This window comes from Macrotis lagotis, chromosome X (assembly GCF_037893015.1).
Source record: "Macrotis lagotis isolate mMagLag1 chromosome X, bilby.v1.9.chrom.fasta, whole genome shotgun sequence".
In the NCBI taxonomy this organism is placed as follows: domain Eukaryota; kingdom Metazoa; phylum Chordata; class Mammalia; order Peramelemorphia; family Peramelidae; genus Macrotis; species Macrotis lagotis.
In genome coordinates, this window is record NC_133666.1 from 581061726 (window position 1) to 581078246 (window position 16521).

At 35.1% G+C, this 16521-nt stretch overlaps 1 protein-coding gene and 1 long non-coding RNA gene across 2 annotated transcripts in view; one reads left to right on the top strand and one right to left on the bottom strand.

Moving 5' to 3' along the window:
* The window catches only part of COLEC10 (collectin subfamily member 10), a 65127-nt gene that overhangs the window by 35330 nt on the left and 13276 nt on the right, over positions 1-16521 (top strand). Inside the window, exons 2-3 of the mRNA XM_074201442.1 lie at positions 4083-4154; positions 6671-6742. Of these exons, the coding sequence (XP_074057543.1) occupies positions 4083-4154; positions 6671-6742 (144 nt within the window). The remainder of the gene's footprint in view (positions 1-4082; positions 4155-6670; positions 6743-16521) is intronic.
* LOC141498348 (uncharacterized) overlaps positions 1-16521 on the bottom strand; it is a 197069-nt gene that overhangs the window by 23948 nt on the left and 156600 nt on the right. The gene's annotated exons all lie outside the window — the stretch shown is intronic.

Here is a 16521-nt window from a genome sequence, read left to right on the forward strand (position 1 = left end):
TGTGGTAGTCACTGTAGTTATTAATATCCCCAATTGACAAAGAGAAAACTGAGGTACAGTGAGATTATGCCCATAGTCTCATAGCTAACAAATGTTGCAAGGTGAGGTCTGAACCAGCCTTCTCTGACTCAAAGTGCATCACCCCATAGACAAGGAGGACATCTGATTACTCTTTTGTAAATGGTGAAGGAAATTACTTCTAAACTTTAGAATCATCTGAAGCTGACTCTAAAAATTATTTAGATGATTTCTAAAATTCTTTCCAGCTTTAACAGTCCAAGGATTATGAATTTAATCCTAGAAAATATCTTAGAAGTCATGTCTTCCAACCCCTTCATTTTATAGAAAATGAAATTGAGGCTTATGACAGTAAAGTAAATAGGAGGATGAGCATACTACCTAACCCATAGAAGGGGTTTAATATTTTTTTGTTTTTTGTTGATATTTTTTCCAAATACATGTTATGGAAGTTTTGCAATATTCATCTCAAAGGCATTATATTTTTAAGTTACAAAATTTCCTTCCCCCTCCTTCCCCCTCCCCCGCCCCAGCAGTACTGTCAGGCTAATAGTATACATACTCATTTGTGTTAAACACAAATTACAGATTAGTCATTTTTGGAATGAGGAAATAGGATTAAGGGAAAGAAACACATGAGCTTCTTTTAAGTGAACGTAGTGTTCATCAGGTTTTGGAAAGGTTGCTTTGTCTTGTTTTGTTTTTTTTCTCCTCTAGATGGGGATGCCATTGTCCATAGCTACAATTGTCCTAGCTCTCTGAACTGCTGAGAGGAGTTGCATCCATCAGGGTTGATCATCTCTCAATGTTGTTGTTAATGTGTACAATTTTCTGTTGGTTCTGTTCCCTTGGCTCATCATCAGATCCTGTAATTCATTCCATGTTTCTCTAGAATTCAATCACTTATAGTTTTTTTTATAAAACACAGTTTTCTGTAATATTCATATACCATAATTTGTTTAACCCTTCCCCAGTTGATGGGCATCCTCTCACTTTCCAGTTCTTTGCCACTACAAAAAGAACTGCCATGAATATTTTGGAACATTTAGGACTTGTCCCATTTTTAATGACTTCTTCTGGATATAGAATTGGAATTGCTTGGTCAAAGGGTATGAATAGTTTTATTGCTCTTTGGGCAGAGTTCCAGATTGCTCTCCAGAGTGGTTGGATCATTTCACAACTCCACCAACAATACATTAATGTCCTTTTCCTCTCACCTCTCCAACACTGATCATTTTCCCTTTTTGTGATCTTAGCCAAGCTGATTGGTGTGAGGTGATATCTCATAATTGTTTTAATTTGCATTTCTCTAATCAACAATGATTTGGAGCATTTTTTCACATGATTATATATATATATAGCCTTAATTTCTTCATTTGAAAATTGTCTATTCATATTGTTTGAGGGTTTAATGTTTGTTGATTGATTTCTTGTCCAAGGACAAAAATAGTAACAAAAATGGGATTTAAAGACAAATTCTCTGCCTTTAAAACCCAGAACTATTTCCCTTATATTGTGCTGCCTTCCTCAAATGATTCCCAAGCCTCATCCCCTTGTTTATTGAATTCAATTTTATTTTATTTTATTTTAGTTCCAAAATTTTCTCCCTTCATCTTCCCCCATTGACTGAGAAAATAAGGAAATAAAAGTCCATTACAAATGACAAAATGCTACAGCTACTACAGTCAGGCCTTAATCACCTCTCACCTGGACTATTACATTGACCTCCTAATTGTCTCTCACCTCAAGTTGCTCCCCACTTCAAACCTTTTTTCACAGGACTGCCAAGGGCATCTTCCTTAAGTGCAGAAATAACCATTCCATTCCATTGCCTCCATCAGTTTACTCCACCAGCACCAGCTTCCTTTTGCTTCTAGTGCTCAATCTGTTGAGTTTCCAAAGAACTTCACAGCCTGACCCCAACCAACATTTCCAATCTCATTAAGCATTATTCATCTTCCAACTCTACCATTTTGAAATAACCAAAATGACCTTGTTGTGCCTCACAAAGAATAATATATCTCCCATCTCTGAATCTTTGCCTTGGCTTTCTGAAAGGTTTTCCCTTCCTTTCCCTGCTTCATAGAATCTGTTTCAAGCACAGCCTTCTACATTAGGCCTTTCTTGAACTTTGCACTTCACATTATGTCTGTATGCCTGTGGAAAAATATATACCTAGACATGTGAGAATGTAGACATATGCATATATGTATATGAACATCTGTGTATATGTATATTGTTGCAGTTCAGTCTTCATAGGTTTTCTTGGCAAAGATACTAGAGTAGTTTACTTTTCCAGCCCATTTTAAGTAAGTAAGGCAAAAAGGATCTTGCCTAGAGTCATACAGATAGCAAGTGTCTGAGGCTGTACCCAGAAAGATGAGTAGTCCTAACTTCAGATCTGGCACCCTATCCACTATGCCATCTATCTTTGTTCAGAGAGAACAGGCACCTCTGGTGTGAGGTCTTGCCAAGCTCTTTTCTCAGAGCTGTTCATCCACCTTTGGTGTCTACACAGCATTCATCTCTCGCCTCCAATGCTCCAAGAAGCTGTGGTTTAAACAATAGACACACCCCAGTAAAACCTTCCAAACAAACAGGCTAAACCAGATTGAGGGGAAACAACAGGTCTCAAACCCATCAATGTGTCAGGTGGTGCCTACCCCAAGCATGTAAAGTTTGTCCCCCACTTGAATGAGTTGATGAGAAAGATTTGTTCCAACAGTCATGAAGGCAGCTGAAGCAGGCAATGTAAGGAAAGCTTAGAGCTTTGTCAGACACTGAAGATGCCAAGGTCATTCATTACATCCCATCTTGTGCTCAATCTGTTGAGTTTCCAAGGTACTTCACAATCTGGCCCCAAACTACATTTCCAGTCCCATTAAGCAATATTCACCTTCCAGCTATAACTGAACTTCAATGACTTTAGAAGAAAGAATGAGGCTGAGGATTTTCCCAAATCTACCTCATTTAAATACAATTCACTTATGAGACCAGCTATCATCTAAGATGACATTGGTTTTCTTTGTAAATGAAGGACAAACTATATGGGTGTGTTTATTTATACATGTGTGTGAATTCTCACATACCTGTAGATATATAATATCATATATATATTTACATCTAATATATATGCATGTCTTCATGTGGTTAAATAAACACATCTATACACTATGTATACATGTTTGTGTGAATAGCATGCATACATATATATAGGTATAGATATTTATGTGTTCTTCTATATGATATTTCTAGATCTATAATATACATGTAATGTGTGTTTATACACATATGTGATACATATAATGCATTCATTCACATGTGAATATACATACATGGTATATGATCCATGATTTAGAATGTGTTACTGAAATATCTCCCTTATAAACACCATAGGAACAAAGATTCACACTCTAGACACCAGAGACAATGGAGTTCAACCACACACACCCCCACCTGCCCATTTTATTAATCTGGAAACAACCATTATCCATTAAATTAGCCTGGAGGGACAGCAGTCCTTCCCAGGTTTAGGAGGCTGAAGGCCCCAGTTCTAAACCAGCTCTTGGTGTTACTCAGTTCAGTAAATATTTATTAAACACCCACTCTTTTCAAGAGCAACCTGTTTCTTGGTACCAAGAGATGCTGATAATTCAGTGGTAGTTAAGTGTTGTCAAATCTGACTTGTTAAAATGCTGACTTTCAAGGAGGGAATGATACCAGACCCAAGACATGAGAGTTCTTCCTACAATACGTTTTAGCAGTTTGTACATTTTTTCACCAATAACTTGTCCTGAACCATGGAGGGTATAGGAAAGGGATATTATGAAGGGAAAAATGCTACAAATTTCCTTCTTCTCTATGCCACTTAGATAAGTGTCTACACACACACACACACACACACACACATGCGCACACACACATACACACACATACACACACACACACACACACTCCATTGATGCTGAAAGCCTTCCAAAAATGAATAATATTGCATTCTGAGACATGATTGATTGTGTTATTATTTAAACTGCTTTTCCATATCTTATTTTCTTTTTCCAAAGGAGATGATGGTGAGAAAGGAGAAAAGGGAGAAGAGGGAAAGCATGGCAAAGTGGGCCCTATGGGGCCAAAAGGTAGGTAAGAAGCTTGTTGCAATTTCCCTGTACCTTCCTGAGTGTGCCTCTCTTTCCCTGCTGGGCATGTCAAAAAGCCTATCCTTTGTATGGGAAATTAGTTCTTTCATAAAGCACTTTACCACAGAGATGCATAAAATGTGTTACTAACATGAATTAACTCACCAGCCAGTATCCCTGGGAGAGTCTTTATCAACAGGGGCTCCAATCCATTCCACCCCTTGAATCCTTGGTGATGACATGAGTGAAACTCCTCCATAGACCTTTCTGGGAGACACAGAAACTTTAGAATCCCTAGGGACCTTTAAGGTCTTTGGAAGCATACCCTACCTCCTGTGACTCTCCACCAAAACCCCTGAGACCTGGCTTTTCTTTCCTGGTCAGGAGGTTAGAAATGAAAGGGTGAAGGAATTACTCTTTCTACATTTCTTTGGTTATCATCAAAATAAGCAGCTTTTCTCTGATCTCCTTACTATACAGATCAATAGGAGAATGAGAAACAGCCCCCTCTTCTCTGGAATGTTTATCTACATGGTAGCAAAAGTTTTGCAGGGGAAGCTTCTTTAAGTATCTAAATCCTAGAATTTATATATATACATATTTATGTCTATGCTTTTATTTATATTATATATGTAAATATATGTATACACATATTTGTAGGCACATGCACATGTACATTTGTATTTGTTCCAATATTCACAATATATGCATATATGCATTGTGTGTATATTTGTAGATATAGATGTCAATAAATAAATATAACAACATGCATATATATGGATATATGATATATGCATACTAAATATATAAATATGTATGAGATAGAAGGAAAGAGAGACAGAAAGGAAGGAGGGGACAGGAAGAGAGTAAAGAGGAAAGAAGGGAGGAGTGGGGATAGAGAGGAGGGAGGAAGGGGAGGAATAGAAAAAAGACAGGGGAAGATAGGAAGGAGAGAGAAAGAAAGAGGAGTAAGGAGAAAGAACAGAGCTGGGAATGGAAAGAGAAAGGAAGAGAGGGGGGAAATGAAAAGAAGGGAGGAGAGAGAGGAGGGGAAATCATAGAGGAAGAAAGAGAAAAGGGGAGGAGAAAGAAGGGGAACATAGAGGGCAGGAAAAGGAGAGATAAAAGGAGAGAGGGAGAGAAGGGAATTGAAAGGAGAGAGAGAGAGAGAGAGAAGGAAAGAAGGGCCCAGAACTTTGAGTTAAGGGGAGATCTAAGTTCAAAGTCAGAGTCACTGTCCAGACCCAGAGTTTTACTCAAATTCTCAGTAGCATGGTTTTTGTTTTTCTTGTGGTCTATCCTTACATTCCAGTGGAGAAGGAGAGGAACAGACCCCATGAAACATTGCCCAAAGTACATAAGTAGACAGCTATGGATCAAATAGGCATGCTTTTTAAAAGCATCACCCTCCACCCTTTTAAAAAGCTTCCTTATTTTTTCCATAGGTGTAGTCCAAAAAGATCCAAGATAAAAAATAACAACAAAGGCTTTGGTGACTTCCAGCCCTGTTTTGCTTATTGATATAGGCATGGGTGTGGAACTGGATCATCCATGCTCTTTAGTTAACACTTTGTCACCATAATAAGCTGGTGTTGTCACCCCATTCTGATGAATTCCAATCATAAACCACCAGGCTGCAGCCTCATCCCCAGGTGGCTCACTTGGCTGCATATAACTCCACTCCTGCTGTGGCATGAATGTGAAGGGAGCTGGGGGTAAGAATCAGAATTCTTATGAATCAGTGCAAGAAAGTGCATTAGCATCTTTCTCAGTCATTTTAGATAAGTTCAGAACCATTCCAGTCTTCACCCTCCTTGAAATTAATTATCTATTGTATTCTGGACAAGGCTGTTGTAAAGTCTCCTGGCCTCAGTTTTCCCATCTGTCAAAAATGGAAGTTAGAATAATTGATTTCTTAGGTCTAAAACTGTTTGGGATCTAAAATTCACTGATTCCATTCCTATAACTCTCCAATGTGGTAGTTGCAAATGATAACGCACAATAATATATAGTATATAATTTTGTATAATATATAATAGCTAGTTTTTATTGTAAATATTTTGAGAATTCATTTGAAAGAAGAGTCGCAACAAAAACACAAGAAGTGCAGCTGGTTCATTATCTAGACCTCAAACAAGGCACATAAGATGGATCCCAGTAGAGCAGGCAAGTTCCAAGGTGCAATACCTGATTATAATTATTAGATTAAAATTAATCTTGGGTGATACTTTCATTTTGTAATAAAAGCTAATTTTTATTATAATTATCCATTTAGGTCACATATAAAACAAGCTTTTAAAAACCATCATGCCACTCTCTTCTGTTTCCAACATTTAACCTTGAAATATAAATACCTATAAATTAATATTGCATGATACTTCAAATTATGCAGCATATACAGAAGACATTTTAGTATTTTCTCTAAATTTTTATATATTTAGTATGCTTTAGAGAAATATAGTATTCCCCAAATTTTATTTTTAAAAATAACAAATATGATATGGTTTGATTTTAAGGAATGAAAGGAGAACTGGGTGAGGTAGGAGACCAAGGCATCCTTGGAAAAATTGGACCAATTGGTGTAAAGGGTGAGTTTTGTTGGCTTATTTCTTACATTTAAAAGCAAATTAAACAAGAAACTGTAGATATCTTCTTGAGACTTTTTGCTTGCTTCTTTTTATGATTATAAGTTATTAAAATCACATCTATTTTTAAATAAATATTTTCAACTTTTTGACTGTTTGGCTGTATCTTGGTTTCCTCCATATACATATGAAGAAGGTTACACAGTCTCTGAAAATTCAGAATTTATCCTGGCCAATATTCCAGGAACAAGGGCCCAAGAGTCTATATAACAGAGGAACAGTATGTTATCATCTCAAATAGAATATTTGATATTCTCTCAATAATCTCTCATCTCTTTCATCACTTTTTAATATGAATTATAATTATTTTTATGCATGTAGAATTGTAAGATTTAAAACTGGAAGGAACCATACAGATTAATTAATCCAATCCTTTTATAGTTAAGAACATTGAAGTCTAGAAAGAAAACAAGAATTGCCCAAGGACATATATATGTATGAGTTTAGTGACAGAGCTGGAGCCAGAACCAGAGACTTTCAACAACAAATTTAAAATTCTTCATCTATATTATACTCTTCCCTTCACTTGGTGGTAAACTCTTCATCAATAAGAAAATGTGCATATTTATATTCCTAATTGATTATGTTACTCACCACAATAGCTCTTCCAAACCTTTTCAACTTTCCTCAAAGTTCCTCTCAAAGCCCCTTCTCCTCCTCCTCCTCTCATCCTCTCAGTTGAAACCTTGACTTTATATTTGCTGAAAAATAGGGCCGACTTCTGGGTTGGAGTCAAGACGGTGGCATGAAGCCAACATGCTCCCAGAGCTTGTCCTACCAAAGATAAATGAAGCCTCTGCTGTGATATTCAAACTATAAATCCAACCAAGAAAAAGAAAAAGATTCAAAGAAGTTTTCACTGGTAGACATCATGTAGGATCTTCAGTGAAAAAGAGGAAGTAAAGTCCAGGAATTGGGAGAGCAGGAAAAGCAGCAGGTGGCTCTAAGCCACAGTGCAATCCACATTCCAGCAGCTTAACAACAGCAGAGGTCCCCACAGCTGGATAGCAAGCCAGCAGGGAAAATCCCAACCCCAAATAAAGTCTGAACCCCAGAAACACCAGAGCAAAATACAGGACCTAGGTAAGGAAGAAACCACTGCTAAGTCAGAACCTGGACATAAAGGAAGAAACAAATCTCTGCAAAGGCAAAGCCTGTACTGCACAAGCAACATCTTGGCCAATACCAAGCTAGGCATCAGATCCCAGTCCCAGCACAAAAAGCTATTTTCCCTTTACCATAGGAGCAGGGCTAAAACAACAAAGCTGAGCAAAAAGCTAAAAAAGCTTACACTATGGAAAACTATATTACAGACAAAGATGACAACAATGCCATGTCTGAAGAAGAAATTAGTGAAAAATCACTCACTGGGAAAGTATCAAAACAGTCTAAATTGGACTCAAATACAAAAGCTCATCAAAAGAGCTTTTAAAAAGAATTTAAAATCCAAAGAAGAAAGGAAGAAGAAGAAAAATGTAAAAAAGAAATGAGAATCATGCAGGAAAATTATGAAAAATTGACCAGAGAATTCAACATCTTAACAAAGGAAACAAAAAAGATAATTGAAGAAAATAAAACACTAAAAATTGGAATTGAACAAATAGAAACCAATGAATTTAAGAGATAACAAGATTCCATCAAACAAAATAATAAGATTAAAAAATTGAAGAAAATGTAAAGTACCTTTTAGGAAAAAAACAAATGACCTGGAAAATAGATCCAGAAGAGATAATCTACGAATCATCAGACTACCAGAAAGACTACATGAAAAAAGAACCTGGAAAACATCCTGTGGGAAATTAGAAGGGAAAACTATCCAAAACTGCTAGAACAAGAAAACAATATAACCATTGTAAGAATACACAGAACTCCTCCAGGAGAAAGTCCTCAGGACTCCAAGGGCTGTTTTAGGCAAATTCCATAACTTTCAAATAAAGGAGAGAATATTACAAGCAGCAAAAATAAAAACAACTCAAATACAAAGGAAGCACAATCAGACTCAGATAGGACCTATCAGCCTCATCATTGAAGGATCTGAAGTCCTGGAATACCATATATTAGAGAGCAAAGGACCTGGGATTACAACCCAGAATGTACTACCCTGCAAAATTCACCATATATCATCAGGGGGAAAAGATGGATACTCAATGAAATAGAGGACTTCCAGAATTTCCTGACACAAAGACCAGAACTGAACAAAGAATTCAACTGTCAAATATACAACTCAAGAGTTACATAAAAAGGTAAATGAAAAGGGGAAGGAAAACAAAATAAAACAAAACAAATGGTAGTTAATTCCATCAAATTATAAACAACCCTAAGAGGGAAGATATAACACTTCTAATTCTTGAGAACTTTATATCTATCAGTATAATTAAAGGGTAAAATATGATTGAAGAGATTGAATTTAAAGGATATTGGTATAGTTCAGTCTTGTCTCTCCATTGAAGAGGTCCAAGATGACCTCACTGTGTTTGAGACAAAACGTCCTAATGTAAAGCTAATGAAAAACTTTAAATTTAAGTGTCTCATTATCCTTTGACCTAGTTTAATTCTGCTGTGCTTGATGAAGCTTAGCACTTTGTCTAATGAGGGCCTCATAAGCTGGGCAGTTCTGAGTCAGTGTCTCCCATAACTTACAATCATTTGTAAAGTTCTCAGGTAAGACTTCCTGAGCCTCCTAGTACATAGAGATCTTTAAGATTCTTGCACTTAATTAGGACAATGTTTGACTTAAGTGATGCTTCACTTAAAAAGGGGATAAGTGGGGCAGGGAGAGTGAGAGAAAAATATTATTAGGGGAGGGGCACAAATAGTTGAAATGATTTGGCTTTGTTTGCTTGGGTTTTTTTTTGTTTTTGCAAGGCAATGGGGTTAAGTGACTTGCCCAAGGTCATACAGCTAGGTAATTATTAGTGTGTTCTATCCACTGCAACACCTAGATGCCCCAATGATTTGGCATTGGATGATACTTTGACTCATGAGGAGGATTGTATGTCTTTGGAGGGTACTTGAAAAGAAATAAGGAGAAAAATGAATATAATTATAATTGGTATAATTTGAGATAATTGATTATCAAGCAGTCAAGCAGTCAAGCAATCAATCTATGATCATACTTTGATAACAACATGAGTTTATCAAGCAATCAAGTTAACTGCGATTGATGCTACCTGATTAAGAGTAGTCCAGCTAACATGAAGAGGCATGAGTACAGAGTAGTACAGTGTGCAGGTGAAGAAGCACAAAGATTTATAATTTTTGAGGGAAAGAAGGGAGAGCATGAAAACTGAGTAAATTCCATTCAATAGATTTGGCCCATGGCAGGAATAAAATGCATTCCCACTTGGGTTTAAAAATCTATCCTAATCCATAGGGAAGGGGGGTATGGGGAAAGGAAAAAATAAGGAAAGAAGGGACTGAGAAAAAAGAAGGAGAAGGCGAGGATTAAGTAAAAATAAACTGAAAGTTAAATTCTAAAAGAAAAGTCAAATGGAAAAATGAATAAAATTTTGGTGAGGAGGAATAAGAGGAAAGGAAAGAGAAAAATATAAATGGAGAAAGATAACACAGAGAGAAATAAAGAATTAGTACTATCCCATAAAACAAGCAGGGGCAGCAGAATGAATTAAAAAGCAGAATCCTACAATCTTTTTTCAAGAAACACATTTGAAGCAGAGAAATACACATAAAGTAAAGGTAAAAGGCTGGAGAATATATTATGCCTCAGCTAAAGTAAAAAAAAAAAATCAAGGGTATCAATCTTGATCTCAGATAACATAAAAGCAAAAATCAATCTCATTAAAAGGGGTAAGGAAAGAAATTACATCTTCTTAAAAGGCAACATTGGTAATAAAGCTGTGTTATTACTAAATATGTATGCTCCCAAATTCCTAGAGGAAAATCTGAGTGAATTACAACAAACATAGAAAGCAAAACTTTAATAATGAGACCTAAATTTCCCTCTCTCAGAACTGGATAAATCTAATCACAAAATAAAGAAGAAGGAAGATGAATGAAATCTTAGAAAATTTAGATATGATAGACCTCTGGAGAAAACTTAATGGTGATAGAAAATAATATACCTTTTTCTTGGTAGTACAAAATTGACCATGTACTATGCCACAAAATCTTTATGTAATCAAATGCAGAAAGGCAGAAATAATACTCACTTCTCAGATCATGAAACAATAAAAATGACATGTAATAAAGGTCATGAAAGACTCAACTAAAAATTAATTGTAAATTAAATAACTTTATCTTAAATAATGAATGGATCAAATAGCAAATAATAGGAATAATCAATTATATTCAAGAAAATGATACTAATGAGACATCATACCAAAATTTATGGGATGCAGCAAAGGCAGATTTGAGGGGAAACTTTATATCTCTAAATGCCAATATGATTCAATTTAGAAAGAAGAGATCAATGAATTGCATATGCAACTAAAAAAGCTAGAATAAAGAAAATTAAAGATCCTCAAATAAAATACCAAATTAGAAATTCTGAAAAAGGAGAGATATTTAAAAAATTGAAAGCAAAAACACATTGATACCATAAATAAAACTGAGTTAGTTTTATGAAAAAAGTCAATAAATTAGAAAAAAACATTGGTTAATCTGATTTTTTTAAAAAAAAGAAGATAACCGAATTACCAGTATAAAAAAAATGAAAAGGGTGAACTAACTACCAATGAGGAAGAAATTAAATAGATAATTCAGAGCTATTTTGCCAAACAGTATGCCAATAAATTGGATAACCTGAATGAAATGAGTGACTATTTAAAAAAATACAAATTTCCCACATTAACAGAAGAGGAATTAAATTACTTAAATAGCCCCATCAGAAAAAGAAATTAAAGAAACCATCAATAAATTCCCTAAGAAACAGTCTCCAGATCCAGATAGATTTACAGATGAATTATACAAAATATTTAAGAAACAATTAATTCCTATTCTACAAAGAGTATTTTTAAAAACAGGAGTTGGTCTGCAAAATTCCTTTAATGACACCAACATGGTGCTGATACCTAAACCTAAACAGCTAGCACCAAAACAGTATCAACTGGGGAATGATAAAGGTTTCATTTCTAAAATATATGGAGAATTGCATCAAATTTATAAGGTTACAAATCATTCCTCAGTTGATAAATGGTCAATGTATATGAACAGTTTTCAAATGAAAAAAAATAAAATTATATACAATTATATGAAAAAATACTTAAAATCACTATTGATTACAGAAATGCAAATTAAAACAACTATGAGGTATCATCTTACTCCTATCTGATTGTCCAAGATGAGAAAAAGGGGGAAATGATCAATGTTAGAGAGGTTGTGGGAGGATTGGGACATTAATGCATTGCTGGTGAATTTGTGAATGGATCCAACCATTCTGGAGAGCAATATGGCCAAAAAAGCAATAAAAATGTTCATTCCTTTTGACTCAGCAATTCCAATACTAGGCCTATATTATAATCATAAAATCATAGATCATAAAAAATAAGCAAAGACTCACGTGTTCCAAAATATCCATAGCAGCTCTTTTTTTGGTAGTGGCAAAGAATTTGAAATTGAGGGGATGTCCAGCAATTGGGGAATGGATAAGCAAGTTATGGTACAGAAATACAATGGAATATTATTGTTCTATAAGAAGCCATAAATGGTCAGACTTTAGAGAAGCATGGAATGACTTACAGGATCTGATGCTGAGCAAAGCGGAGCAGAACCAAGAGAAAATTGTACAAATATTGTGAGATGATCAACCTTGATGGAAGTAGCTCCTCTCAGCAGTTCAGAGAACTAGGACTATATTAGGCCAGATACAGACAATGTTATCTCCATCTAGAGGAATAATAATAAAACAAAACAAAACAAAAACTTCAGAATCTGATGAACACTTTATAAAAAATTATCTCTTATGTATCTTTCTCTTAATCCTAACTCCTTATAGCCAAAATGACTAATCTGTAAACATGGTGATCAAAAAGATATATGTACAATGCTAACCTGATTGTTCTCTGCTGAATGGAGGAGGGGTAGGAAGGGGAGGTAGAAGGAAATTCTATAACTTAAAAATTATATATATGCATTTGACTGAATGAATAAATAAATAAATAAACAAATAAATGAATGAATAGTCAAAGAACATTTATAAATCCATCTGTGCTAAGTAAATCAAAAATGAGGAGGATGTATTTGGAGAATGAAGGTTTTTCAAGGAGCTAGAGGCCAACATTAGAATTGAATGGCTTTAATAGAGTTAGAGTAGAAGAAATGCAAGATTACCAAGCTGTGGTTGGAAATTAATTCCTTCTGGAAATGGGAGTTTAAGAAAATATAGTAATAAACTGGGGAACATCCAGAAGAAAGGAACTAGGATGATGAAGAGTTTTGACTCTGTTTCATATAAGGATGGAGTGAAGGGACTGGGGAATGTATAGCCTGAAGAAGAGAAGATTCAAGGAAGACAGGATAGCTGTCAACAAGTATGTGAACAGTTCTAATAAGTTGTTTTATTTGGTCCCAAGGAGCAGAACTAGGGAAGATGCAGAAGCTACAAAGAGGCAAATTAAGGACTGATACAAATTGGAAATGTTCAAAAATAGAAGGGGTTGTACAGGAGATTACAGGTTGATGACCTAGAGCTGAAGGTATCTTAGAAACAGTCTAGTCCAACCCTCTCACTTTAGAGCTGAGGAAATTGAGATCCAGTGAAGATTTTTGGATTGCCTAAAGTCATCTAGCTAGCTAAGTATAAAAAAGAGAAACTTGAACTGAGTGCCTCTAAACTCTAGAGTCTTTCTACTCTGCTACACTGGTGAACTGCTTCTCATTGGAAGTCCTGAAGTAGTATCGAGATAGGCATCAGTCAGGCATGCTATAATGGCAATTTCTTCCTGCATATGGACTGCACTTGAAGGCTACTGAGGTCCTTTCAAGATTTCACATTTTCTGATTCTGGAGTATTTTTTCCTCTGTTCTCCTAGAACAAAACCCAAATCAAGAATTTCTAATCTTTCCCTACTAGCAAACAATAATCTACTATTTGGAGTTTATACTCCTCTGTTTTCTGTATTCTTTATTGTTCACATATAAGCTTTTAAAAGGTTTTAATGGTACTTCCTTCTGTGCCAGTCCCACCCAGCATCAGTTTCTATCAGTGGACAATAGGATTCATCTCTTTAAGACATGCCACTGAAATTTATGAGTATGTGCTAGAATGCAAAAGGATGAGGAATGCTATTCTAGCCCTCCCTATACTAACTTCATTTTTAATCCGTTCTTTGAAATTTATTGCCATCATTTTCTCCATGGCCCTCCTAAATTTTTCATTACCTCAAATTAATCTCACCTTTCAGGGATGACCTTAATATTGCCACTTCCCATGGCAAGGCAGTTTTCTGAATATTAATATTTCATTTTTCAGATTTGGTGGGGGGAATGATTTACTACAAATAGGCACAATAGCATGGTAAAGTAAATGTTATCATTTAATGTAAATAATGCTTTATTTTTTGCTAAATATGCTGTCACTCTCCTCTGTCTCTCTCTGTCTCTGTCTCTCTCTGTCTCTCTCTGTCTCTCTGTCTCTCTCTGTCTCTCTCTGTCTCTCTCTCTCTCTCTCTCTCTCTCTCTCTCTCTCTCTCTTTCTCTCCCCTCTCTTGTAGGTCTTGGGGATCCAGTGTGGTATAGAAATGAAAGCTTTAAAGACAGTTGTATGAACTGGAAGTCTAAAGGAGGTGGGAGAGGAAAGGCAAGAATGTATATAGAATCTACAATGTGCTCGATACTATGCCTACTGTGTCTAGCAAATATTTTCTCATTTGGTTTTCATGATTCTGTGAGATAGATGCTATTATTTTTACCCCCATTTTTTCCCAGGAAACTAAGGCAAATAAAGTAAGTATCTGAGACCAGATTTGAACTGAGATCTTTCTGACTTTAACCACAGACCCAGAAGTTCCCTTCTAAGTCAAAAACTTCCTAGGTTCAAATTATACCTCAGAAATTACTAGCTATGTGAACATGGGAAAATCATTTACCCTCTTTGAATTAATGTAGTCTCATCTATAAAATGGAGAGAATAATACATGCGACTCTTATCTCCCAAGTTATTTTGGAGCTCACATGAGACAATGGAGACAATATAAATATCACCTGCTTTGTAGGTGTCCTGAAAGTCACCTAATCTTTTTTTAGTAAATTGGAGACAATATTGCTTATTTTTAAGATAATGTGTGAAAAAAGTAAGGATGACAGAACTAAGCTGGAGTTTCTGAAGAGAGGGAATTGATATTGAGTTTATCATCAAATTCACTAGGCGACTTCACACATTACTCTTAATCTCAGCTCTGCTTTAATTTGCCTATCAATCAAGAGCAGAAAAGGTCAGAAAAATTAGTTAGGGAATCTGGGACCATAATTAAAACACTCACAGGGCCTCAGGAAAAAAAAAAGTTTCATTTGAGTTTAAGATACTGCCTTCCAAATCCAGGTAAAATCCCTCTTCCCCCATGAACCATTTATTTAAACACTTTCCCTACTCTCCATTTCTATTACATTTATTAGATATCCAATTCATTTTGACATATGACATGCATTTTGATTCATCTTGTCTTCCAGGTGTATTCATCCTGTCTCTCAAATAAGAGTGTGAAGGTCTTGTCAAAGTAGTCATCTATTTCTTTTTCATTCTCCATTGTACCTCACACAGTGCTAGACAGATAATACATAAATACTTATTGCATAAGCAATCAATAAGTTGAAATTTTAGATAAAGAAAAAAGGAGTTGAGCAAAATTTAAAAGTTAGGTTCAGTTCAACCCAGACCTTGGACGTGGAATTCCAAATCCATATCATCTTTCATAGTGTTAAAGTTAGAGACAATACTTCCATATCTTCATTGAAAAGTCTAGGGACTATAGATATATAGTACTATGTATGTTGTTGGATATAATTAATGTGCTTTAAAGCTGCTTTAAAAAGAGAGTTACTTAGAATTTTTTAATGGAAAATAGTCACTGGATATGGCTTATTTTCAGGAAACGAATGTGATTTTAAAACAAAAGGTAAAATTTAGAAACATTAGTATTGGTAGTGGCAAAGAATTGGAAATTGAGGTGAGATCCATGAATTGGAGAATGGATGAACAAGTTGTGATAGATAAATGATTATGAGGGAATATGATTATGCTATAAGAAATAACAAAGGGAATAGTTTCAGGAAAGCATTTGAACTGATAGAGAATGAACTGAGCAGAAGCAGGAGATAATTGTACATACTAACAACAATATTGTAAATATTGTAATGATGATCAACTGTGAAAAGCTTAGCTACTCTGTTCAATACAACAATTCAAGACAATTTTGAATGATTCATATTGAAAACTCCCATCCACTGCCAGAGGAAAAACTGCATACAAATTGAAGCATTTTTTTAAATTTTATTTTTCCCTCTATTTTGTGACATGACTAAAATAGAAATATATTTTGCATGAATTTACATGCATAATTCATATCATATTTCTTATATTCTCAATGGGTAGAGAAGGAACTAGAGGAAGAAAGAGAAATTTGAACTCAAAATTTTTTAAAGGTTAAAAATAAATAACAAATTAGAAAAAATAATGGTAGTGTTAATTGTCAGTATGTTCAGTATTTTTGCCTTTCATTCATTAGTGACAGCTTGCATTAATCACTTACATCTCCAAAGCTCTTTTT